Genomic DNA, 26,681 nt, shown 5'->3' on the forward strand with positions numbered 1-26,681 from the left:
TTATTAGATATGTACTATATGTTGACCCATGATTGGTGAACTTAATGTTGTGGATTGTCATGCATCAGTGTCTAATTAGTACGTTGGACATTGACTCAATGTTTTATAATAATATATTATCTATAAACTAAAGACTGATAATTGTTAATGCAAATAATGTAATGACACGATCCTCATAAAACAAACATGCCCTAAAGAAATATTATATTGAAAAAAATAAATGCTATAAAGTCTCGATCTTGGCTTTGTTTGGTAATAAGATCCTACGCTACTAACGTTTTTCCTTCTTAATACAGTTTATTATTAATCATTTAATGACATATACCCATTAATATGCGCCACTAAAACCGTTAAATTGATGTGTCCATTGCATCGAAGGGGGGAACGAATCCTGTTCGAGCATTAACAGCGATCACTTGGGTTGAGCCTTCACCCGCACCTGCCACGATCTGATTGATTCCTTGCATCACGCCACGAGACGATTCACGATCTATCGCGGGGAGGATGATGTGGCACACTTCGGGTCAACCCCTATGGTCTTCGTATCTCAAGTCGAGATCGGACATTGGAAACTGGTGTTGTATCGAAGGGTTTTCCAAATCTGCCTCGTTCAATTGACCTAACGCCTAAAGTATAAGCTTTATTTACTGAATCACCGTCACGATTCTTACCGTCACACGCGACGTGATATCTTTATTTACCGAATTGTCACCTTCAGTCATAGAGTGGACACACGCTTACAGCTCTCGACAATGATTCGCGGCACAACAGTCAGACACAAGTCATGAGGAAGACGTGGCGCACATCGAGCACGGTGCGGTTCTTGATGTGGGCCAGCCCCTATTGACCTTCGTGTCCTAACTCGTTATTTTTCTGGGACAAGTTTCGACTTGGGAAGTTGCGTCCTCTGTCAGCTTTATCCACATCTGCCTCGTCACTTACCATAATACCCAATGTGTCATCTTTATTTACTGAATTATCGTCACCATGCTAACTTCGATACGCAACGTGATATCTTTATTCACCTAATTGCCACCACAAATCATACTGCCAGTCGTTAAAGCGCTCCTCCGCCCCACCCATTCTCAATAAACATCTCCCGCTTCCGATCGTTTCCGCGACGGAGAGATGTTAGGGTTAGCGACCGTTCATGGGGTCATCGTCGCTCTTGCAGTCGCAGTGCTTTGGGCGGGGGCGTCGGCCGCCTTCTTCGAGCCCTTCAACGTCAGCTATGACCACCGGGCGATCATCATCGGCGGTAAGCGCCGGATGCTCATATCGGCTGGGATCCATTACCCCCGAGCGACGCCCGATGTATGACCCGTGACTCTTGGTTGGAATTGTTCTCAGTTTAATTTGGGTATTCCGTTTTAGGAGGATCTCGGGTCAGTGACTCGATGAATGTCTTTCATTGTGTCCTGTGCGCGACGGCTATGGAACCCGATCATGCTGTAGCTCATGGGGTAGATGTTGGAAGATAATTGTTAAGAAGATAAATTTTGCCTTGGATAATTTGATTATATGCAATCTTGTATGTAATTTAGGTTATACGTCCAATTATATTTATTTTATCAATTTTCTTTAGAATAAAAATACATATACAAGTAATATATTGGACTTGCACCAGGACAACTTACCGTTTGTACTTCAATGCCAGAGAAGTTATTTTAGGTTTAGAAGTGGTAGATCATGATGTATTAGGTGACATGGATCACCTACCATACTTGATTGGAGAGCTCCATCAAGATCTAGGTCGAATCTTAAATCCAAAACAACTCATTGGAAGCATGTTTCTTGATGGTGACATCATGCGGTTCTTTCATTTTCTCTTTTAGTACTTTCATCAAACTAACTCCTTAGACAAACCACATTTTATTTTGCCCCCTCTTATTGAGACATTGAGATGGTAAGAAAAAAAAATCTCTAAAATATTATCTAAGGAAATGATCTATCTTGTTTCTTAACCAGTAAGATTCTTTCAAGTGACCATACGCTATTTGGGGTTGGTTGATTGTCGTGTTGACAAAGCAGATCAGAACAGGGGCTTAATTGTTGGATTTATTTAAACTTAAATCTTCTTGTTATGCTATCTCCATTTTCATTAAGAAGGAGAGACGCCTGTACTGTCATCAAACCAAATTTATTGGTAGGCAATATGTGCATTCAACTTAGTTCCTTTCCTGTACTATAATCTTTCCTTTCTTGGTTTCTCTTAGCGCAATTTCCAGGTGCAGGTTGGTGAACCTTTGAGTTGTTCAGTTTCCCATATTTTATATAGGAATCTTATAGATTATATACTGTCAGATGTGGCCTGGTCTGATAGCCAAAAGCAAGGAAGGCGGTGCCGATGTGATACAAACGTATGTATTTTGGAATGGGCATGAACCAATCAGAGGTCAGGTATTGTGCACAAATATTTTGCCATTGCAGGTTTAATTGCCTTTATTGCATAATGACCTCAGCTGGTCATCTCACTTCTGATGTTTCCTTTCCAGTATAATTTTGAAGGAAGATATGATATAGTGAAGTTTGCAAAGTTGATTGGTTCTCAAGGACTTTATCTTCATCTTCGTATTGGCCCTTACGTTTGTGCCGAGTGGAATTTTGGGTCTCTCCTTTCTCTTTCACACTGCTTCATTCTTTTAGGAACTGTATACTTTTATGATCAATGCTTATTCTATTAAAATTTTCATCTTGAGGTTCAAATTCTTTTTATGGATATTAATGTTCACTTTTTAAGTAAAGGAGTTACTTCACTACTTGCCTCACCTAGTTGTTTATTGCAACTATGAACTATGCATTTATATATATTTTTTTCAGTCATTGGTGGCTTAATATTGGAGTGGATCACGAAGGTTAAAATGAGTTCACTTTCAAATTAGCTACTACCACAGAAGCACCAACAGACCTGAAAAATTGAAAATCGACTGTTTTCAAATTCAAACTAAAACCATATATCAGATAGGCTAAATGAGACAATGCTTATATCACAATCGACAAGTGTGGTCAGATTGGGATTCCATTACAGCATGTTTAACCTGCTAGTGACACTATTTTTTCTGTTAGTTTGACATCTTTAACTTCTAAGCTAACATTTGACGCAAAGGTTAGCCTTGTTTTATTGTTACACTAGTTTGATAAATTTAAATCTTGTATTAATTTTCTTAACAGGTAGGTCATAACCTATTAACTAGCTTAGATGGACAGCTGTTAAATTACTTGTGAAATATCCTTATCTGTTGGATTTTTCCTTGATCATTTAATTCATCATTTTTGATCAGCAAGATGCTGAAGTTGCATGCTTCCATTTATAAATCTGTTTTGGTGGCTGACCACTTACAGGGGCTTGCATGTGTACATACTAAATATATCAAAGTTGGGCCAGATTTTGGTGATTGCATTTCATCTGTAGGTGGCTTTTTTAACTTTTTTCTTTACTGAGTAGTTAGGATCTGCCTTATGGCAGTGTTTATTTTGAAAGAAAGTTCAAAGGTAGGGTGACCAATTTATTCTTGACTTAGTAGTTTGGATCTGCCTTCTTGAAGAACAGTTCAAAAGTAGAGTGAAGTAGTGAACCACCTGTCGTAAAATTAGGATTTTAGCAGAAAAGCCTGCTGAAGACAAGCTTTCACTTGTCTCAAGAATTGGTACAAATTGAATTATGGTGTTTGATATTGTGTGTCAGCATCACAAAGTGGCAGTAATACCATGTTTTAGGTTTCAAACACCTTTAAACACAGACAAATAACAATATAAGTAATGAGATACCAAAACAATTGTTACAGTTTTTAAGCATATTGTCCACACATATTTTGGAAAAAAAGTGTAGTAAGGTGGACAATAGGACTTAAGTTTATGAGGATAGTGTTTTTCCCTGAACTTTGAACATGAAAAGTCAGCAAAGATTGAAGCAAACTATGCAGCCGATTCAGTTGAAATTGAAGGATCACTTCATGAAGCTGAACATATGGGGAAGTGATGTAATCATAAGGGCCCAAAAAGCACCATAGCTGCTAGCTGAAGTTTTTTTCTTTGTGTTTTTATTCATCCCTATTTCTTGGCTATTTTTGTCTTCTCTAAAGCAAGGTTCGCCGTACCGTACCGTACCGGCGTTTCGACCCGCGCTCGGTACGGTACGGTACGGGCGCACCGACCGGTATACCGAGGTGTACCGAGCGGTACACCCGATTTCACCGATTTAGCCCTCCGAAAATACCTGAAAATTAAAAAAAAAGTTAGGATAGGGTTTTCAAGTTACAAATAAATATAGTAATAGTATAAGTTTAGCAAAATCAATGTAAATTAGGTAAGAATAGTATCACATATCTTTTTCGGGCTTTGAGGTAGTCTTGTTCGAGGTTCGTATTTCAGCTCATTATAGATTAAAATATCTACAGAAAAATTAGTTGAATTGTTAGATTATTTTGTTACAATATAAACTCTAAAATTCAAATGAATTAAATAATCATATATCTAGATATACCTGATTGTTAATTCTACCACCAAAACAAACGACGGGCCTCCACGGGTGGTGGATCAGGGTCCTCGATCCGATACATATCAATATGATACGTTTGTTGGACCCAATCATGAAATTGATCCCATGACATAGTGTATTGATACACCGTATGCCATTGATGCATCAATGTGGTGCTGATCGTAGATTGATCGTCATGAATCATATTTGTCCGAGGCAGCTCTTGAGGCATATATTGATGTTGTTCTGTATCATGCTGTTGCTCAGAGAAGGATGACCAACTATCACCATACTGTTGTTGCCCATATGATTCTCCATAATACGATTGCTGTGAATACGATGAGTCTCTTTCTGTGTCTATATCATGTATGCTCTGTCGCATTTGTTCATATTCATCCACTGCCTTCCCCTTCCCCTTCCCCTTCCCCTTCCCCTTCCGCGCATAAACTTGACCAGTACCTTGTCGAGTTCCATGATCTGAATCTTGAGTGGCATGTGTAAAATATTGCTCCTCAGTCCATTCACCACCCTCAAGTTGTGTAGACGAGACCAACGACTGCCCGACATCACCGCCATCATCTGTCGAGGCACTGCTGTCCGTGTTGCTGTCATGTCTCTGGACCGAGCGAGAAAGAGAATGTGATTGTGAAGGTGTCTCGTCGCCCGACTCGATTCTTTCCAACGATGCAACTGATGCTACTGCCTTCCCCTTTGCCTTTGCACGTTGGGCGGACGAGTGTGACCGTTGGGTATCGGTAGTTCCTCGAGCAGTTTGACTCCTACCATGTTGTAATCGAGGGGGATTTTCCACCTGTTGGGGTTGTGCTTCTTCTTCTTCTTCTATTGCCTCGGTGATAAAACGCGAAGGACGCTGAGGATCTCCCGCCTCATCAAGTAGAGGATCCTCTTGGTTCTCTGCTGCTTCAACCCAATCTAACATTGGCTCTGAATCTTCGTTGTAGAATTGGAGGTCAATGGGATCAATATCTGGTTCCTCTAGCTCCTTATCTAACTCAGCACATCGCAATTTTAGCCGCATGTTATAATGGACATATACTAGTTTCTCTAACCGTCTGTAGGAGAGTCTGTTGCGGACCTTCGTATGAATCAATGCAAACGTTGACCAATTACGTTCGCAACCACTAGATGTTGTTGTTTGTGAAAGTATACGAACGACAACCTTCCTTAAATATGGTGCATCGCCTCCAAATTGTAGCCACCACTCGACTGCAAAAAGATATAAATAAGATTTTATTAGCATAACAAATAATCAACATTAAATATAATTGATAATCAATATGCATAACTTTTCCTCACCAGGATCCATAGTGTAACGGCACGATACAGGTACAACGTCGGAGAATGAACCAATTGTTTCTCGAAATAATCGACCCACCATAAGAGCATCGGTTGCCTCGGTAGTGTTTGGCAAGAGCCGATATATAACATTTCGTAGTGTCGTTAGGAAATTATTTTGCGTTCCGAGAGCATATCGATATTGAATTGCTGGGTTTAGATAATACGCTGCAAAACATAATTTTGTTAGTATGATTTTTTATTATCTAAATAATAATAAATTAAATTATTCTGAATATGAATTTACCTGCATTATGGATATCTTGATCCATATGAACATCGGTCCGACGATCAATGATTCGTACGTATTGGTCGGCCTTAAAATCATCTTTGAATGCTTTCCTGACCTCCTCTCTTGCTGAAATCAACATATATTTAAGATACGGCATTTGTGGACGCCTGTCCATATCGACCTTACGGAGGACAATATAAAGTGGTTCCACACCTTTTATGATTTCTGCTATAGTATCCCAAAATCTAGAGGAAAGAATGGCCTTTTCTATCTTCTTTCCATCACTTAATTTTGAATATCTGGATTCAGACCACTCTTGTGAGCTAGCCATTGCCTTCAAGCCTTGCCTTTTTTGCTGTAATGACTTTAATGCAATAAAATTGGTAGCAAACCGAGTAATTCCAGGTCGAAGTACTTCACCATTTACATACTTTTGCATTAATGCGTGGACCCAATGATGATTATATATAAATTTTGTAATTGATTGTGCTCGAGCTACACATTTTTTGACCGCATCCAACTCACCAATATCCTTCAACGTTAGATCTATGCAATGAGCTGCACATGGAGTCCAAAACAAAGTTTTTCTTTTTTCCATCAATTGCAAACCGACCTTTTTGAAATTCGCTCCATTGTCGGTTATTATTTGTACAACATACTGTGGTCCAATCTCCTCTACCATAGTGTCCATCAAGCTCTCAATGTAGTTTGCATCTTGGATCTTTTCAGAAGCATTAACGGACTTATGAAACACAACTCTTCTATTGCAATAAACAAGAAAGTTGATGATACTCATTCTTGTTGGTCCTGTCCAACTGTCACACATCAATGTCACCCCATATTCTTCAACGTTAGATCTATGCAATGAGCTGCACATGGAGTCCAAAACAAAGTTTTTCTTTTTTCCATCAATTGCAAACCGACCTTTTTGAAATTCGCTCCATTGTCGGTTATTATTTGTACAACATACTGTGGTCCAATCTCCTCTACCATAGTGTCCATCAAGCTCTCAATGTAGTTTGCATCTTGGATCTTTTCAGAAGCATTAACGGACTTATGAAACACAACTCTTCTATTGCAATAAACAAGAAAGTTGATGATACTCATTCTTGTTGGTCCTGTCCAACTGTCACACATCAATGTCACCCCATATTCTTCCCATTGTCTCTTGAAGGATTTGATCCAATCCTTTATTTCTGCCACCTCCTCATCTAAGTACACGCCGTGAATCTCCTTTGGTGTTGGAGGTTGGATCCCCGTGCCAGACTTTTGAATAGAGGAGATCATGCTCTGAAAATATGGACCTTTGGCTGTGTTGGCTGGAATCCTATGAAAGTTAAACCATTTTGAGATTGCCTTCCCAATATCCCGTTTTTTTTCTTTTGTGTATGCATCGTCAATCCGTGTCTGTTTCGCTGTTTGTGGGGGATAGGCTTGCGGATCAATATCAACAATATCTGGTGCGGACCTCCTGCCAAGACCTCTCATAAAACCACGGAGTCCACCATATCTCATGCTACTAGTTCGGCCTAGCTGAGAAGGAGCAGTTGGTTGCCTCATGCTGGTTGACCTTTGGATTCCACTACCTGTGCCATGCTCAAATTGTGAGTCAGGTCGTCGATGCCTCATTGCTTCATCGACCGTATACTGATGCTCCAATGATGCACGAATCCCAGCTGTGAGATCCGGGTCGACTTCATCGCCGCAACCCTCATACTGATCATAAACCGGTTCCTGTGTAGCCCTATGATATTCTTCCTCAACTCTTGCCTTCTTTTTTAATGTATCTTCCTTTGTTTGTTTAAGCTTGCTTTGAAATAATTTACGGATCTCCGTTGGAACTTTCTTGCATTTTGCAACATCAGGATACCCACCAGCCAAATGCATTTTCACTCGAGTTATTCCTCCACCTTTGCCAATGTAGTCACAATAAATACATTGCCAATGATGACGGTTTCCATCTAGCTTTCGGGCATGAACCCATGCATCATCATGTGGCTGTTCCTTTGGTGCCATGATCCTATCAAATTTAAATCAAATAAACTATAAAGTATAAACATATTAAATTGACCAAATATCGATCATAAATCACTAATCACAACATTAAGTAATTTTATTAAAACATAACTAATTATATTTTATTATCATAAATATGTTACATGCATAAAATAAGTATTAACATCATTAGATACACTAATTAGTAATTACGCGATTAACATAGTTAATTTTTCACTAATTACTTCTCTTTCAACACTATAAACATGGCAAACACCCTAATAGATATTAAAGATATTAGATTCACATAAAATCAAATAAATTTCGATTAAATCATCGTTAAAATGACTAATTACAGTATTAAATAACTTTAATAAATTATAATTAAACTTATTTTACCATCATATATATGTTAAATACATAAAAGAAACATTAAATATGTAATTTTAATCCAATATGATTCAAATTATGATAATTATCATTTATCTACACTAATTATACGATTAATATAGTTAATTTTTCACTAATTACTTCTCTTTCACCACTATAAACATGACAAATACCTTAATAGGTATTAAAGACATTAAATTGATATAAAATCAAATAAATTTCGATTTAATCATCATTAAAATAACTAATCGCAGCATTAAATAATTTTAATAAAATTTAATTAAACTTATTTTACTATGATAAATATTATTCAATATTTACTATGCATGAAAAACACTAACCATAATCTTAAATATCTTAATTACTCTCTAATTAAAGAAAACGAATACATACCTCTTGATTAGAAAGTTCTTCCTCTTAATCTTCCCAAATTAGCCTCAATTGAATTCACAAATCGTTATTTTATAGAGTTTAGGAGAGAAAAGAAAAGTTTGAGAGAGAGTTTAAGAGAGTATAATGAAATAGAGGAGAGAAGATTGGTTTAAATAGGAGAAGAAAGGGCTCCAACGGTCAATTTGACCGTTGGAGCACTGTAGCACTGCTACAGTGTGGTAACGGTCGATTTCGACCGTTACCGCCCGATATTACCCGTAACGGCCGATACGGGATATTTTTTGCGTGTACCGCCCGGTAGGGGGCGGTCCGCGTACCGGTCGCCTCTCGGACCGGTACGTACCGCCCGTACCGGGCGGTACGATTCGGTAAGTCAATCCTTGCTCTAAAGGTTTTCATTTGATATGTCATATCAGGATGTTGCTCCTGAAGCCATCATCTTGCAACTAAATGTATCTTTACAAAATTTGATACGGTTTAGTATGGATTTGGTGGTTAAATATGGAAGACTAAAATTCAGCCTGTCTTGTGGCTCATACAACAAGTACTGATACATGAAGTGATGAGAACTATGACTATGATTGAGAGATGGGGATGGTAGCAACTGAAGACTTTGCTAAAATATGCTCATCTTTTTCAGTGCCCATATATAGTTATAGCAGGAGAGAGCACAAATTATATTGTTGAATTATCTTTTGTTAATGTGAGTCAGGTACTTTTAACTTGATGCAATTCTGGGACATTATCTGAGTTATAATTTTTGCTTTTTACATGTTTTCACATTTTATGGTATCAGTCTGGTCCTTCATTCTTTTCGATGCTCGAGTCCCACAACAATTGTAACTCTGGCAGGGATAATCACAGCTTGAATATTGTTATCTGGTTAATTCTTAATTCCCTCTGTGTATGAATCAACATATGTGTTGTTATCATGAATATCCTTATGATGTTGTTGCTAATCTCATTTGTACTTATTCTTTCTTCCAGAGGTTTCCCTGTTTGGTTACGTGACATTCCTGGCATTGTATTTCGAACAAAAAATAAACCATTTGAGGTATCATGATTTTTACCATACTGTGGCATGTCATGCATCCCTATCATGCTTTAGTGTTACACATTTAATGATTTCTCATTGTAATTATCTATTGCATGTTGCACCATACGATAAATTGGTAATGTGCAGTGTCATGACCGGTAATAATTTACACAAATGGGAGAGAGTCACAGCTGATCTTTGTTCCTGAAGAAAAAATGATGCCTAGACAAATAACAGTCTTGATAGTTTTTAGCCAATAGGAATTCTTGACTATCTCGTGGTATTATACTTTTCAATTACTGGTTTGACTTTACACTCTTCTGGTGCTTTTGGTGATCCTCATGATCTTTTTGGTTCTAATGTTTTAAGTTATGTGTTGAAGTATCTGGAATTGACAACAGCTTTGTTCTGTCAAATCATTATGAAATTTGACTAAACTGCAAATTTTCTCTTCGTTTTCATATTTGTAGATTTTCTCATGTATACTCTTGATTTCTTCAACATTACTTTTGTCAAGGTGATGCTGAACTAGAACTCTGGATTGACCACATACAAAATACCATGTTTTTTCAACTTATGAAGAAGCAGAATTGAAGCCTGTCATGCTTTGCTTGAACCATAAACCAGATTTAAATGTCAATCCATATTGATTATACTGACTGATGTATTAGTGCAACGTTGTAATGGCATGCATTATACTGATCACTCAGACACTTCAAATATTTTATATAATATTTTTCCAAGTGTTGGATCGTGGTAATAGTCTGATGGTAATATTTTATACAATTTTACTACATGTCATGGATTATACCATGTAGTAATAGTCTGATGCGAAAACATAATGTCCGTGTCTCAATTCCAAAGGAAAGAAGAGATAAAATTGGCTCAAGTTATCTTTTATATTTGATAAACATGATATGATTCTTGGCACATTGGGACTTCTACTTGCCTGTTCTGTAGTCCATATATTGATGAGGTTCTCAACTTGTGCAGGATGAGATGCAGAAATTTGTCAAGAAGATTGTTGATATGATGAAACAGGAAAATCTTTTCTCATGGCAAGGTGGTCCAATCATCTTATTGCAGGTTGTATGAGAATGTGTGAACTCCATCCTTGATATTCAGTCTTTTGTTTAGAAGATTTGAAATAACACTCTTGTTATTCCTTTTACATACAACGAGCCTTGAGCTACTAGTTCCACTGGTTGGCTCTCATTTATGCCAATACTACTGTATGATAAAGCAAAACATCAAGATTTCAAAGAAACAATAGACTTTATATTTCCATAATTGGCTTGTAACTAGGTTGAACTAGTTTATTACTCGTGATCTTTGCTTTCTAAACTAAAAGATAGATATATAGAACTCACATAATTATCATTTAACAAAGTCTGCAGAATGGGATGATATAATGGCTATAATCTTTAATTTGCTTACCTTGTGCTCTTATGTCTAAAATTATTCCAAATACCTACTTTTTTTCTGAAAATTTGAATGGGCAATTTCTTTTTCATTGGGAGTGAGAGGAGTACAAATGATTCTACTTCCTACATATAAAAATTTCTGACCTCTGAACGGATGCAATACCAAACAAGGACTACAGTACCATCCGAAACGGTATGGTACGAGTGGTATGTACCGGTTTGAGCATGGACCGATACACGGACCATCCTCATTTCAGATAGTATGATTAAAATAATAAAAAAGTAGAATAGTGGTGGGGCCGTATCTGACTCAGTGTTAAAAGAAGAAAAAAAAAAATTAGTGAGCCCTCTTCTCGTAGACGATGCTGCTGCCCTTACTACTGCTACTTCGCCATTGCTTCCCAAGTACACTGTTGCTGTTGCTTCTCCTCCTCCTCTCCTTACTTCGTCTTCCTTCTTCCTCCTCCGCTTCCTCTTCTTCCTTCCTCCTTCTCTTGTGTTCCTCTTCTCCCTCTTTTTCTTTCTCTCCAAAACATCGGTATACATCGACGTACCATGTGTCGGTACATCAGTACTGACCAGTATGTACCAATTCGATAGATCTCCGAGACGGGTCCGGTACCGAAAATGACAAACCTTGATACTATCATCTTAGTTCTTGAACTTTTCCAATTACAACAACGACAACAACAAAATTTTAAGTCCAACTTTTCTCATTATTACTTTAAAAAGATAAAGCTGCGAACCTAACTAGCAGCAAAACAATGCCTTGTAGCTGATGTATGTGGGCTATATGGCTTCATCACCTTGGAAGTCATCCTGATTCTAGAGTTTCTATTGTTTATTTTGATGTAAGAATAATCGCAGTCTCGATTTTCGCATTATAAGTCTGCCTGAAGAAACTTATGAAAAATCGATGATGCATGCTTATCTCTAGCGTGTGTTCTTGTAAGGAATTAATTCCTATTGTTAAATTGATTGCTAGGTTTGTAGACTTTGTGCTACAGGAGCTTGCTAACATCTTGTTGGTTGCAAATATATTTGAATTTTGAAATACTTCAATTGACATACAATAAAATTCAACAGATTGAGAATGAATATGGAAATATTGAAGGGCAGTATGGTCAAGGTGGCAAAGAGTATGTTAAATGGGCTGCTGACATGGCACTTACCCTTGATGCTGGCGTACCATGGGTTATGTGCAGGCAAAGTGATGCTCCTGAAACTATTGTAAGAATATTCACTAAAACCATTAACTTCTATCCTTTTTGCTACTTTGTAATCTAGTTGGTAGCATTGAATGAACTGAGCCAACTAACATTTACAATTCTTTGTAAAATTCCATACATTGAGTTCCATAACTTGTCAAGAAATGATTCTTGATTAGATTCTTCATCTTCGCTTAATTTTGATTTTATATGGCAGATCGATTCCTGCAATGCATTTTATTGCGATGGTTTTAGGCCAAATTCTTACAGGAAGCCAGCTCTTTGGACTGAGGACTGGAATGGATGGTATGATGGTGCTTACCATTGTCATTCTATTTTCAGCTAATTGTAGTGCTTATTGTTGTCATTCGTTTGCGAACTAATTGTGGTGGTTATCTTGTCGTTCTTTTGGGGGCTATCATTGTCATTCTTTTGCGAAATAATTGTAGTGGTTATCCTTGTCATTCTTTCGTGAACTAATCAAGGTGCTTATTGCTGTCACTCTGTTGCAACTAATCACTGCTTTTGTATTTTTTGATTGTGATGTTATAAGTTATTTTACTGGTATACTTTACCAGTAACTTGCCTGTCTTGCTTCCTAATATCAAATGGCTTTATGCTTAACCAAAATATAAGAGGTTCTGGAATATATCCATTGCCATTACTGATATTCATTAGCTTATCCTGCTTCTTGTTAATTAGTTTATCTAATGCATATAATATAACATATTTGTGCCAGTTTATTGGTCATTATAAGCTTGTATTATTTGACATATACTAGTAATATGAATTCTCTCTTGGACCATACTTCTACTGAATTCTAAATTGATTTCTACATTCTTGTATAAATCAATCCTACCCTTGTTTTTCTGCAGCGAGTAGTCCCAGGCAAAACTTTTAGGCTGCTATTCTGTTGGATGCATGAAAATAAATACATGTATTTTTGCCTTTTTTTTTATATACCTGGTTCCAAACATACGATGGTTCATTGGAGCAAACTCAAAATTATGCATGCTTCAGGTATGCTTCTTGGGGTGGAAGGGTGCCTCGTAGACCTGTTGAAGACAATGCTTTTGCTGTTGCTCGTTTTTTCCAAAGGGGGGGAAGCTTTCACAACTATTACATGGTAGTATGAATATCCAAACTTAAAATCTTTACTTTTGCTGTCTTATCTTTATAAAATCTATGCTTTAGAAGCAGATAAGCATCATATTGGATCTAATGCATGGTTTGCAATACCGTACCATACCGCTTGGTTCGGGCGGTACATATCAGTCCGATAGAGGACCGATACGGGTGGTATATCGGTACACCTTAGTGTATCGTGTGTTGGTACGTTCAGTATAGCTTGGTACAACTTGGTACATACTGTACCAACAGCTGATCGGTATACTGGTATCAGTATTTAGAACTAATATATTCATATATGATGGCTGAATCATTGCTTATGAGCTGGTTCTTATGCATTCTTAATATGATGCTAATCTGCTTTCTAACAGCTAAAGCAGTTAACACTTTGAAAACTGCGGACAGAGTGAGCTGCTAAATCATTACTTTTGCTGTCTTATCATTATCAGAAGCAGTCAACACTTTCATTTATCAAATGCTATGACCTTTCCTTTAACACAGGTGGACCTTCAGTAGATGTGTTTCACATGTCACAACATTTATTTTTATTATCCAAGTTGTATTGAAGTTCTTAATTCTTATTGAGACAAATTTTAGCAGTATAAGTGATAACAAATTTTTTAAATGAATATTGACTAGCATCTATTCTGTACACATTTTAGTAATCCACTTCATGCTAATATGCCATTAGATGTTGCAAATGATTTCAGTTTTTTGGTGGAACAAATTTTGGTCGGACAGCTGGTGGTCCCTTACAAACAACTAGTTATGATTATGATGCTCCGGTTGACGAATATGGTATGTGAAACTTGTGGCTTTAACACAGCTTGTATGTTAGTTGCTTAGTGGGCAAGCTTTAGTTATCACCATGTTGAATTCAAATATTACTTGTGTCTTCTGAGATGAACAACACCAACTATTTTGGGAACAATTATCATTGCCTGACAGCTGCCATCTTCATCAGGCCTTTTGGCTCAGCCTAAGTGGGGACATCTGAAGGATTTGCATGCAGCTATTAAGCTTTGTGAACCAGCTCTTGTTGCCGTTGATGATGCACCACAATATGTAAAATTGGGTTCAATGCAAGAAGTATGCTTCAAATGCTGCTACTCGCCACAGACTGCTTTATTGTTAAAGAGTTTTGCTTAATTGACTATTTTTTCCTTTTGAAAATAATGGAGTGAAACTCCCATATAAAGAATCGTGTCAAATACTTGGACACCACATCCACTAGGATTAGAACCTATTACTGCATCTAGATGAAGAGGGGAACCAAGCAACCAATTACTAGGCAAAGGCCCAATTGACGTATAGAGATTATGGTTTTATTTCAATTCATGTTTACGTGAAACTATCCTTAGATGTTGACTTCCATCTGAGGAAAATAAAAAGGTTTTTGATGTTTACTCTTTTCATTTGGTGACATATAATCACTTGACACTTCATCAAAGTTGTATCAGGTTAACATCCTTAGAAACCATGTTGACTTCCATCTCGGGAAAAAAAAAGGTTTTTGATGTTTACTCTTTTCGTTTGGGGACATATAATCACTTGACACTTCATCAAAGTTGTTCCTCTTGATATGAGTATTGAATATTGTTAATTGTTAAATAGTAGTAAAACACAAAATTTGATGATTAATTTCCACAACATCATAGTTTATATTACTTATGATGTTACTTTTTAGAAGTTTGGATGTATGGATGTATGCCTGCAAATCCACAGAGCCATTTTCGCACTTGAATGTTGATCAATACCATCATGACCACAAAATCATACCATGTTTGGTATCTTTTGTAGCAAATTGCCATATGACGTGGGAGTGTTTGGTATCTTTTGTACCATCAATACCATCAGGATGTCTCTTGCAAGTTTCATAAGTTGCCACATGACATCGTCTACTACAATCTTAAATAGGTTTTCAAGACTGCTCAAAGAAGTGAAAAGGAACCTAAAGAAAAAGGAGACAATCTTTGAAGTGCTAGTATATACTTTAAAGTTAAAATAAATATTTCTAGTTCTTCCCGTTTTACATAACCATAGGATTCATCACATGTTAGTGACATTGATGCAATGAGTTGATTAGTCTTTGAATTGTTTCAATGTGGGCAATGCATAATTACTTTTGTTAGTGAGTTCTTAAAATTGTATAAGTTGTATACATATGCAGTCTAGGTGCTGAGTTTTAATGTTGGTGTAGGTAACATGATATCATGCTCTAATTAGTTGATCTTTTTGCTTAAGTTCTATTTTATGACTGCAGGCACATATATATTCCAGTGGTTTTGTAGACACAAGAAACAGTCTTCCACAGAATGTGAGCATTTGCTCAGCATTTCTTGCAAATATCGATGAAAGAAAAACAGTTACTGTGCAAATTTTTGGTGGATCTTATTCTCTGCCACCCTGGTCTGTAAGCATTTTGCCAGATTGCAAACATGTGGTTTTTAACACTGCAAAGGTTAGATTTCCATATCCAGGTTCTAAGATGTTTGTTTGAGATTTGATTAAACGATAAACCTTTGCTTTAGTAGAGTTCTATCATTTTTATCTTTTACATCAAGGGAGAAAAACACAGTAATTTCAGGAACAAGACATTTTGATGGTGGCATTTCAACAAATATTTGATACTAAGTTCATCATGATTGATACATTTGTTCTTTTAATAGTGAATAAAATATATATTATTTTGATTCTCGAGGTCCAACCCAAAAGTTGATATGGTATTTCTAGGGCAACCGTGTGATCCTTAGTTGGTGGCAAGTTTACTTGTATGTGGAAGCACATAGTTGCAAAGTGATGCACAAGGAACAAATGAATGTGGCAGTGGTTTCCGTCAGACATTGCCATACATGCTCCTTTCGATTATTTGCATGGCATTATGGGCTTATAGGGTGCATATAATTGCTATAATGATCCCTTTTGAGGCATGGATTAAAAACACATGTTTTGATATGCTAAACGTTACTTTGATAACCAGCAGTAGAGATATTCTATTCATGGAATCTTCCAAAGTTGGCATTGTGCTCTGAAGTTGCCAAAATATTATGAAAAAGTATTGATGAATTAGTGCAGAAACAATGTACAAAAAGCATTGTTTCTACTTTCTATCACGCTTTGTAACCATGTAACTTTTGATAGTTTCAGAATTTATTCAAATGGTGCTTAATACTAGGCATGAGCTAGTAACTTTCAGATATTTAGGATGGAGTTTTACTAAACTTTAATAAAAATTTTGGTGTTGGGCTGGTAACGACCTTGAGTCAGAAGGTCCAGTCAGCTGGGCCACACTATTCTTATGGTCCTTTAGGCTTACATTGGCATTGCAGAAACAACCTCAACTCATATCCCTGAAGTTCCAGCTAAAGTCTAAGCTTTATGTGATCTTATTCGTTCACGATGTCATTGGAATTGGAGGATGCCCAAAGGTGTACCTAGGAGAGCTATTCTTATACTAAGAATTTTGGCCTAGTACATATAAGAGTAAGCGGACTGGGTCAGGTTATCATAATGTAGCATGCCAAGCTTGGACTTCTAAAAGTGGAACCTTGGCCCATTCCATTATCAAGCCTTTTAGGAGCCTTCTTTGATAATGAACTTGGAGATTATAAATTGAAGAATAAAGAGTATAATACATTAAATACACTTGGAATATTGTTGGAAATGTAATATGAAATTCTCGCTTAGGTAACACAGTTTGTTGCATCGGAAATAGTATGTTTGTGAAATCCATAAATTTTTGGCTTATCAAAGTGATTCCTTGTGTATGGAGTTAATTTTCTAGCAATACTCCACAAACCTAATTAATACTAAAAGCAAATTGTAACACTTGGGATTTCATAGAACTCCTTTCAAACTTTCACCGTGATTTTTAAGAAAGAGATTTAGCATGCTTGTTTTTATAAATCTCATGTAATGGGGTAATGCTAAACTCAAGGTTTCAAATCTCAATCATACCAGTTAGTACAAACCTGATTGTACTGATTCAACCTAGAGTCAGTATCAAAACATATAGCTTGATACCGGTACATATCTTTCATGTTTTTTTATTACTTTATTCAATGAGAATAGGTCATACAGGTTAGCATACTGACTAGTATATTGGTTCCATATCAATCTGATAGATTACTGAAATTGGGATTGGACCAAGATTTAACTTCTTGGCTAAATTAAGCCATTCCATAATTAGCTCACCTTGGGTGAACAAGGATTGCATGTTCCACTATGCCACATCATACCTATGATGACTAGCATATGCCATCACACCAATTGCATGTGCTTGGCTTGTGCCATCTTGTGTTAGTTCCTATTTCAAATTGTATGTGGCAGCGATGATGGCAATTACATGTAAGCTATAAAAGATGTTACTAAGGGTGGAGATCAGGCCCAAATTTCTTTTATAAAAGTTCATCATGAAATTAGTTTTCTTATTAGAATATGGTGATATATCAGATAATGCTGATGGGCTCTCTTCAATCTGTTTACCTTTATAAAAGAGGGATGTGGATCACACTTGTACTCTTTTACCTAAATGACTGGCTCATGGATATGTAACTTAATGACCAGATATTGTAAATGAAAATTGATACAGCTATATGCACATAAGTGATAAGACTACTAAAATTTGCTGCTTTCTGATCCAAAAGCTGCATAATAGGTGCGAAGGAAGAATATTGCCATTTATTTTTCTTTGTACTTTTGACTTTATATAAATTGAACTATATTTATCAGGTAGCTACTCAAACTTCAATCAAAACAGTTGAATCTGCTTCTCCTAGCTTTTCAAACACAACTGGAACTGGGGATATAATTCTTTATGACAAAGATACTTATATTTCGAAGACATGGATGACTTTTCATGAGCCAATTGGTGCATGGGGCGATAACAGCTTCACCTATCAAGGCATATTAGAGCATTTAAATGTTACAAAGGACATCTCTGATTATTTGTGGTACTCTACAAGGTAGATCATGATCAGAAGCTTTTGGACTACTATATGTGAGCTTGCTTATAAAGAACTAGTGAAAAAGAAATTCCATGAATGTTTGTACATACAAGTATACAACTCATTTGATGGGTGACAAGATATAAAATCTCGTGTGAGACAATCTGTTAGCACCTTCTAGTTTCTGGTCTTATACTTTTTGGCATTCTAGTTTGAGTTTGAGACGACAATGATCGGTGTAGGTAAACTTCTGTATCTTGTTATAATTTTTTTCCTTTTCTGGTGATGGAATATTCGGCAGGTTGACTGTGGAAATAAAGTTACAAGTTTGTGTTTCCTGAAATCTTAAGTGGAAAATGAATCTGGAGTCTTCTTAATGGTATAATTTAGTGATGCTTGAAACTAATACATATGTTGAAGAGGAGCATGATATTGACGTGCTTTGACATTGTTAGGGTGAAATATCTCCTTCATGATGTTTTCTGCAACATAGGTTTTGAGTCTCCCTTATGTCTCTAAAACAAAATTTTATTTGGTAGTTGGTGCGGCTTCTTGATAGCCTAACTGTGCCTCGAGAATTGTAAGGATTTTTGACCTTAGTTATATTCATGTTTTATTTAAAATTTAAATAAAATATATATCAAAGTTGGAACTACTAGCCTTGTCATGTTTTGCAGTTCACAGAAGATTTTATTAGAAATGAAAATTTAATAAGTGGTACATTTTGTTCATTATATGTGATTATAATCTCTGTTACTCTTAACATGACTATCATTTGTTTCAGAATAAATATAACTGATGAAGATATTACATTTTGGGAGGAAAAGGGCATTTATCCGTTGCTTACGATTGACAAAGCACGTGACGTGGCTCGAATTTTTGTGAATGGTCATCTTTCAGGTATCTATTAATCTCTGTAGGTTAGTGACCATGCACTTCTATACCAATTGGTTACCAGTGTATGTTAATATTTTGTCAGCATGCTCTCAATAAGACTGTAGATGCATATGATGTTATCTAGTTTCGCTTCACATTTCACAAATTTATTTTTTAAGCTTCCTCTTTATTCATCTAACATATTTCTGAAATTTAAGCCAGTCAAGTTGGTAAATGGGTTCCAGTGAAAGAGCCAATTCATCTGGTTCAGGGATCCAATGATTTAGTTTTGTTGTCAGAGACCGTTGGCTTGCAGGTACTGTTTATTTGTGCTAGACTTTTCTTTTAATTTACTTAGTGCCATTTTTCTCAAGAACTCCTATTATTTTCATATGCATCTTGCAGTATTTGAAATTGAAAATCTGCTTCTCTAATGTATATATTATTTTCAAGGCAACTGCTTTTTTAAAATGTTTATGTTACATTTAAATATTATGTTTTCTACAGAATCGTGCAAATTAGGACATTAAAGCTTGTTGATGTAAAAAAATGTGCAGATTGATATTTACAATTATCATGGGGAATAACTAAAACAAGACTTAGGATTTCTAAGTTTATAGTTGAAGATTCTAGAGAAATTTCATGCTTTTGTTGTTTGGATAGTTTTGTGCCGATGATTTGTGGGTAATACTGACAAGAAGTGAAACCTTGGCAAGTTGGAATCCAATTTGGATACATCATCTTTGTCAATGTATAGTCAGCTTGACACCTCTAAAACAGCCTTGATTTGTTAAATTGGTTACCAGGCTGGCCTCCCTGAGGAGTTCCTTGTTGGATATCTACTTTCATGTTGATGAACCATGACAACTCATTCCATTTCCTGGTAGCCTAGTATATCACAAACAAACTGTATTTCTATCCTCGATGACTAGAGGAACCTTGTGAATCACTGGAGGCTTCGTTAGAAAGATTTCTGGAGAAGTCTTCCTCTTCCACAACTCGATTTGGTGTCCACGATGTGAGAGATGAGAGTCAGGACTCGGGGAGGGTTTTAGTGGCCCAACTAAACCTCAGTCGTTGATTGAACTTGAAGGATAGCCAGAGATGTTATGTCCTGAGACACTTGAACATGACCCAAATTCCTTACCAAGCACTACTTTGACATGATCGTGATCCTTGGAGACCCAACTTACATGATAACGCCCGACTAGATACATAAGGTGTATATAGATAGTCACGACTCGTGATACCCCATCACAGGCACAACATACATGTACTAAGTGCAAGAACTAGAGTAACATTTTTACAACATTCACAAAATAAGCAGAGGCAAACTTGTAATCACTTATTACAGTAGTCAACAACTGTAAAATTCGACCACAATTTGCAACGTAAAGTGCTTCTATCTCGCTATAATATTCTCAATTTTAGAGCATAAAGCAATGTCACTGCACCATGAATGGTTCTGGGGGGGAGGGTTGGGGAGGGAGGGAAGGGGTCGCGCGTAGGGCGCACACTTAGTCCATTTGTTTTCAACAGCCTCATCCTTGACCACATCGACATCATCTTTCTGGAGACTATTAATCGTACATGAAATGTTCAGTAAGGGTATGCATATCAAGTAGCGCCTAGTACTAAATTTTGAATTAAACGCTATGATAATCATAATGTTCCATAAATTAATTCTTGATAGTTAAACATGGGCATAACATGGTATGAATATAAACGTAAACATGATATAACATAACATGGAATTTTATTTAATATTACCATATATCACAGTTTTGTTCATTTTATACATGCCTTGCATGTATTATGTCACTTACATGGGAACATTTGCATCATTTCAATATATGAACGCTACACAATTTTGTATTTCTATACATTATATGACATAGTGCATTTGCAATAACATCTATCAGCTTAGCCTTCTAACCTAAAGTTAGATGACACGAACATTGACACGTAAGTAGCACTCACATCCACATTAAACATAACGTCTATAAACCTTTAGAAAATGTGTACTAGAAACATACATGGATGTACTAATATGCTGTCCTATAAGTAGTCATACCTAAAGGACTTCGTATGCACTCACTTGTGGGTGCATGGCTTAGCAAGGCATTTGTTCAGGAGTGACCATATAGGCTTTAACTTGAAAAATCATGTGTGCTTATATATACATGTAATATGCTATATGCTTATGCAATGGTCATGTACATGCTAAAAGCCATAAGTTTGCATTTTCAGATATCATGAAACATGAACACCTTATAAGCATCTTATTCATGGCATTTAGTAAAACAAAGTATCAAATCATTATTTAATAACCTTAAATAGGCAAAAGTATCTAATTAAACTAAATAACTATAACTGACAATATGCAGAACATTATAACTGCTATAATTATGTAATAAATATCATTAATCAATGAAAATATACAATTATCATAAATTGATCATATAAAGTTAATCATTTGATCATATAATCAATAAGTTCAAGTATAGCATGAAAGATTGAAAGGCATTAATTTAGGCACGTGGTTATATATATATATATATATATATATATATGTATATATGTATATATATATATATGTATATATGTATATATGTATATATATGTATATATGTATATATATGTATATATGTATATATATATATATATACATATATAATTCAATATTATCTTATTCATTAATTCATCATCAATACTTTTTCAAGGATATACACAAATGCAAGTAACTCTGTCTTTGGTTGATGTGTTATTCTTTGATCATTTTGTATCTATGACATTTATGCTATTCTGCATATTTCCCTTGAACAAACTACTCAACTTCCTGTCAAAATTAACAATTCAAATCATATCCCAATCTCCTGTCAGATGTATATTGATATGAGTTTCACATCCTTGTTAATCACCCTGAGAACACACCTAACTCCAAACTGATTATGCATTTTTTTTATTGCACTGTAGAATTATGGTGCTTTCCTTGAGAAAGATGGGGCAGGGTTTAGAGGGCAAATAAAAGTGAGTGGCTTGAAAAATGGAGATATTGACCTTTCTGATACCCTGTGGACATATCAGGTATGCTTTATTCCTTTAGTTTAAAATGCTAGTTATAATATTTTCCTATGAAATTCTTTCTACCATCTCAATAACATATCCTATTTTGCAACAAGCCGCTTTTGTTATGTGCTTATGTAGCTTTGATATGATGGGAATTTCCTGCATGTTACTTGCTAGTTTTGTTGAGGAAGCTTTTACAAGAATATTCACTCTCTCATGAAACTGTCATTTTAGTTGTTATTTGATGGAAGAACAGTGCATAATTAGCAACCATATGGTGTCAAAATACTCAACAATATATGTTTTCTTGTGAGCATGAAATCAGGTGTATGTTTCTAGGACCCAAACCAATGGACACCAAATAAATTGATAGTACGCAACATGTTCCAGCTTTTATTGTTTAATCAAGATGTAGGGTTTTCCTTTTCTCGTTCCTGATTAGCATGCCTATGCTGACATGGCATTGGCACAGTGCTTACTAATTACATGTACTATGCCACTCATTGGTTGACAATATTATGCCATAGAAACACCACTTGCTGCTGAGACAGGTTGAGTTTTTATATGGATAACAATCAATTGGAACAACTTTAAACTTGAAAATGTTTTACTTTCTAATATGCATTTGTAAATTATAGGCCAAAGAGCAAGCAATTGATTGGATATTTTAATTATTTTTTGAGTTTGTTTTGGGTTTATATTTTAACAAACCATTTTTTTAGTTGGTAGTTTGCTTCACAAATATGACATAAGGTCCCAGCTATTCGAGATTGGCAAAGTAGATCTTTCCCGATCATGGGGCTCTATTGAGGCCTACATTAGTCAAATGAAGAGGATTAAATCTTTTTTATTGTCTCTAATAAAGTTCTTTTAGGTCTTTTTTTTACCTTACCTTACATCATTAGTTGTTGACGCTCATCTTCTAACAGGGGCATCTATGTGTCTTCTTTGAATATGTCTATACAAATGATTTTTCCTTGTATTATCCTTAAGTCTTATGTTCTGTCCCAAATTCTGTATAAATGTAAATGTTTTGTTTTTTCTTTTCTACTAATAAACAGTAATCCATCCCTATCTCAATGATATTAACTTTTGTATGAGTTATTTTCTTAGTTGATCATTCTGATTTATAAAGCATAGCTAGCCTTACAATCAAGGTTCGCAATACCGTACCGTACCGGTATTTCGACCTGGGCTCGGTACCGGTATGGTACGGTGTACCGAGCACTGTAACACTGTACAGTGTGCTACAGTGCTACAGTAGTGTTACTGTAGCACTGCTACAGTGCGGACCGGTACCGGGCGGTCCGCGTACCGCTGGCCTGTCGGACCGGTACATACCGCCCGTACTGGGCAGTACGATTCGGTATGGCAGACACTGCTTACAATCATAATGCTTAGCAGGTTTAACAAAGTATTTTTTGGGAATTTTAAATGCCAGATTTTGGCCAGAAGGGCATGGTAGGAAAGGTTGGGTGAACATCAAAGTGTTAGGTGAATATTTGCTTTCTAGTACTTGTTTCAAAATCTAATGGACTACGCAAAAAATCATGACTAGGGAACCTGAAAAGACTACTGCAATGAGTTTCCCACTTGCGAGTCATGGACAAAAAGGGCAGGCATAAAATTGTTGAAAATGATGACTATGGAGGAAATAATGTTTTCCATCTTTTCTTGTAAAGTTTACAATCTGATGGTATGTATGTGTGTGTGTGTATACACACACACACACACACACTATATATATATATATATATATATATATATGTATGTATATGTATGTATGTATATGTATATACATACATATACATACATATATATATGTATGTATGTATATATATATATGAAAATCATTGATCACTTAGTCCAGTTTCTTATGATTTGCAGCTTCTTGTCTTCAGAATTACCTGATTTCTTGATGCTAGGAGTGAGTTTACAAGTTCTCTTTGCTGAAAAATATAGGTAGGACTGAAGGGAGAGCTTGCAAAACTATATACTCCTGAGAATCAAGAGAGTGCAGATTGGATCGACGTGCAACCAGATTCAATTCCATCATCCTTTACATGGTACAAGGTAAGCAATTTTAAAAAAAATAGCTGAAAAACAATTCAACTTCTAAGTAACCTCGTTTATATGGTTTACAACCAGCATTTTAATCTTTTCTGTTGACCAAATACTGGCAGTTTGAAGTTATAACTCCATATTGCAATACTTACCAGTATATTATGTTTTTGTTGTATTTTAACATAACTCATCATTAGAAGTAATATCTCCCTATTGCAATATTTGTTGGTAGAATATATCTGTGTTGTATGCTCATATTTTATTGTAATAGTTTTCTTAATTGTCCTTTGTATACTTCATTATATCATTGATTCTATGCCTTTGTATACTTGGTTATATCATTGATTCTATACCTACTCTGAAGCTCATTATATCTCTGATCTGGAACATACTTGAAGACTGGCAAAATTCAAATTCTTAAGCTGCATGACACTTGATTGCAGAATAAGGACCTAGACAGTAAACACATGCCGAAGGCAAGCAGGTCATTTTAATATTGTTTGTATGAATGTATTTCACAAGATACATTGACACGACAACGATGTTATAGTCTCTTTATTCTAGTCTTAGCATGAAATGTTAACAGTAAAAGTTAAACGAGTTAGCTCCTTTGGTTTCTTGATGCAGACAACATTTGATGCCCCTGAGGGTGACGATCCCATTGCCCTCGACTTAGGGAGCATGGGAAAAGGCCAAGCTTGGGTCAATGGTCATGGAATTGGACGATATTGGACACTAGTAGCTCCAAAAAATGGATGTCGTGATTATTGTGACTATCGTGGAGCATACCATGAAAACAAGTGCACAACCAACTGCGGCCTGCCCACTCAAAGTTGGTATGTTGACATGCTACTTAAAAACGATAAATTTAAATTACTGTTTAAGTTTTCCTTTCTGCACATTTGACATAATTAACAAATTTATATTCCCTTGTAATCATTATATATATTCTTGTATGGGACTTGCTTTAGAGGAATATATAGCCATTTAGAAGGAGAAAGAAAACAGCCAGCTTCTGTTTGCAAATCAAGAAATTGATCTTGTTACCAGTGTGGGAGTAGGCCGTCTTAAATTAATGTCATTGCTGAAGATTTTATGTCGTTGTTAACAAGGTCTACTACATTAAGAACCATAATAATATTTTCAGGTACCATGTTCCAAGAGAATGGTTGCAGGCTTCAAACAATCTACTAGTGATATTTGAGGAAACAAGTGGAAACCCCTGGAAGATCTCTCTCAGGGTGCACTCCACCTTAACAATCTGCGCAAGAGTGTGGGAAACTGACTATCCACCTCTTTCAACCTGGTCACATCCAGATTTTGTGTACCGCAAGAATTTGATCGATGAGGTCGCACCAGAGATGCACTTACGCTGCGACGAAGGGCACGTCATCTCCGCCATCACATTTGCGAGCTATGGAACACCAAGCGGTAGCTGCCGGAAGTTTTCCCGAGGAAAATGTCATGCAGCAAGTTCCCTCTCTGTGGTGACAGAGGTTTTTGTTCACATTATCTGGTTTTCTTTTGTTTTTTGTTTGTTCTTTTGAGTACTAATAATTTCCTGTATTTTTCTATTTTTGGTGCAGGCATGTCAGGGTAGAAATAATTGTACAATCACTGTTTCAAATCGGACTTTTGGTGATCCATGTCGACGCACTACCAAGGCTTTAGCAGTTGAAGCAACATGCACATCCATCACTGGGTACCAAAACGTGTCGTAGATCTCAAGAATCAAACTACTCTTATTGTTGAAGATCTTCATGTTCTGGTCATTGTTATATCTAAAGTGTAAGCATGAAAATATGTCTACTAGAAATCATGGAAATAAATTTTTTATTGTATATTTGTGATTGTTCCTGTGTTCTTGATGCTCTTGTTTATTTGATGACTGTTAAGGATATTATTATACCAGTACAAGATCAATTACTTCCAGCCAAGCAAAAGAATGATACTGTGTCATCAATGCTGATTTTGGCTAAAATAAACTGCATCGTGGCCAAAACACTTTGCCATCTTTAAGTGGAAAGGACACGATGAAATTTCTCCAATATCAACAACAACAAGAACAGTTTATTATTCACACAATT

General features: G+C 36.1%; 1 protein-coding gene across 5 annotated transcripts; it reads left to right on the forward strand.

The window, feature by feature from the left end:
* The first annotated feature begins 1,032 nt into the window (after window positions 1–1,032).
* Window positions 1,033–26,437, forward strand: LOC103976788 (beta-galactosidase 15). 5 transcript variants are annotated; one of them, XM_065104820.1, is made up of 19 exons: window positions 1,035–1,314; window positions 2,305–2,400; window positions 2,496–2,608; window positions 9,831–9,897; window positions 10,873–10,965; window positions 12,390–12,533; window positions 12,729–12,817; window positions 13,532–13,637; window positions 14,350–14,437; window positions 14,604–14,728; window positions 15,903–16,100; window positions 18,371–18,603; window positions 19,370–19,485; window positions 19,680–19,777; window positions 22,438–22,548; window positions 24,493–24,603; window positions 25,222–25,430; window positions 25,742–26,090; window positions 26,181–26,437. In XM_065104820.1, the coding sequence occupies exons 1-19, from the start codon at window positions 1,129–1,131 to the stop codon at window positions 26,313–26,315; spliced, it is 2,667 nt and encodes an 888-aa protein (XP_064960892.1). In that variant the 5' UTR covers window positions 1,035–1,128; the 3' UTR covers window positions 26,316–26,437. The 5 variants fall into 5 exon arrangements, with proteins under 5 accessions (XP_064960921.1, XP_064960892.1, XP_064960899.1 ...); XM_065104827.1 differs by having other exon boundaries at window positions 1,267–1,314; window positions 2,305–2,395; XM_065104849.1 differs by lacking the exons at window positions 25,222–25,430; window positions 25,742–26,090; window positions 26,181–26,437 and adding an exon at window positions 24,959–25,115 and having other exon boundaries at window positions 1,033–1,314.
* The last annotated feature ends 244 nt before the right edge of the window (window positions 26,438–26,681 follow it).

This window comes from Musa acuminata, chromosome BXJ1-2, assembly GCF_036884655.1.
Source record: "Musa acuminata AAA Group cultivar baxijiao chromosome BXJ1-2, Cavendish_Baxijiao_AAA, whole genome shotgun sequence".
NCBI classification, from domain to species: Eukaryota; Viridiplantae; Streptophyta; class Magnoliopsida; order Zingiberales; family Musaceae; genus Musa; species Musa acuminata.

Bases quoted from the DNA above. Each gene is read 5' to 3' on its own strand.
- LOC103976788 (XM_065104820.1), top strand. From the start codon at position 1,129: ATGTTAGGGTTAGCGACCGTTCATGGGGTCATCGTCGCTCTTGCAGTC. The intron at 19,778-22,437 runs GTACTGTTTATT...ATTGCACTGTAG, and splicing joins CAGAGACCGTTGGCTTGCAG to AATTATGGTGCTTTCCTTGA. The intron at 25,431-25,741 runs GTATGTTGACAT...TAATATTTTCAG, and splicing joins GGCCTGCCCACTCAAAGTTG to GTACCATGTTCCAAGAGAAT.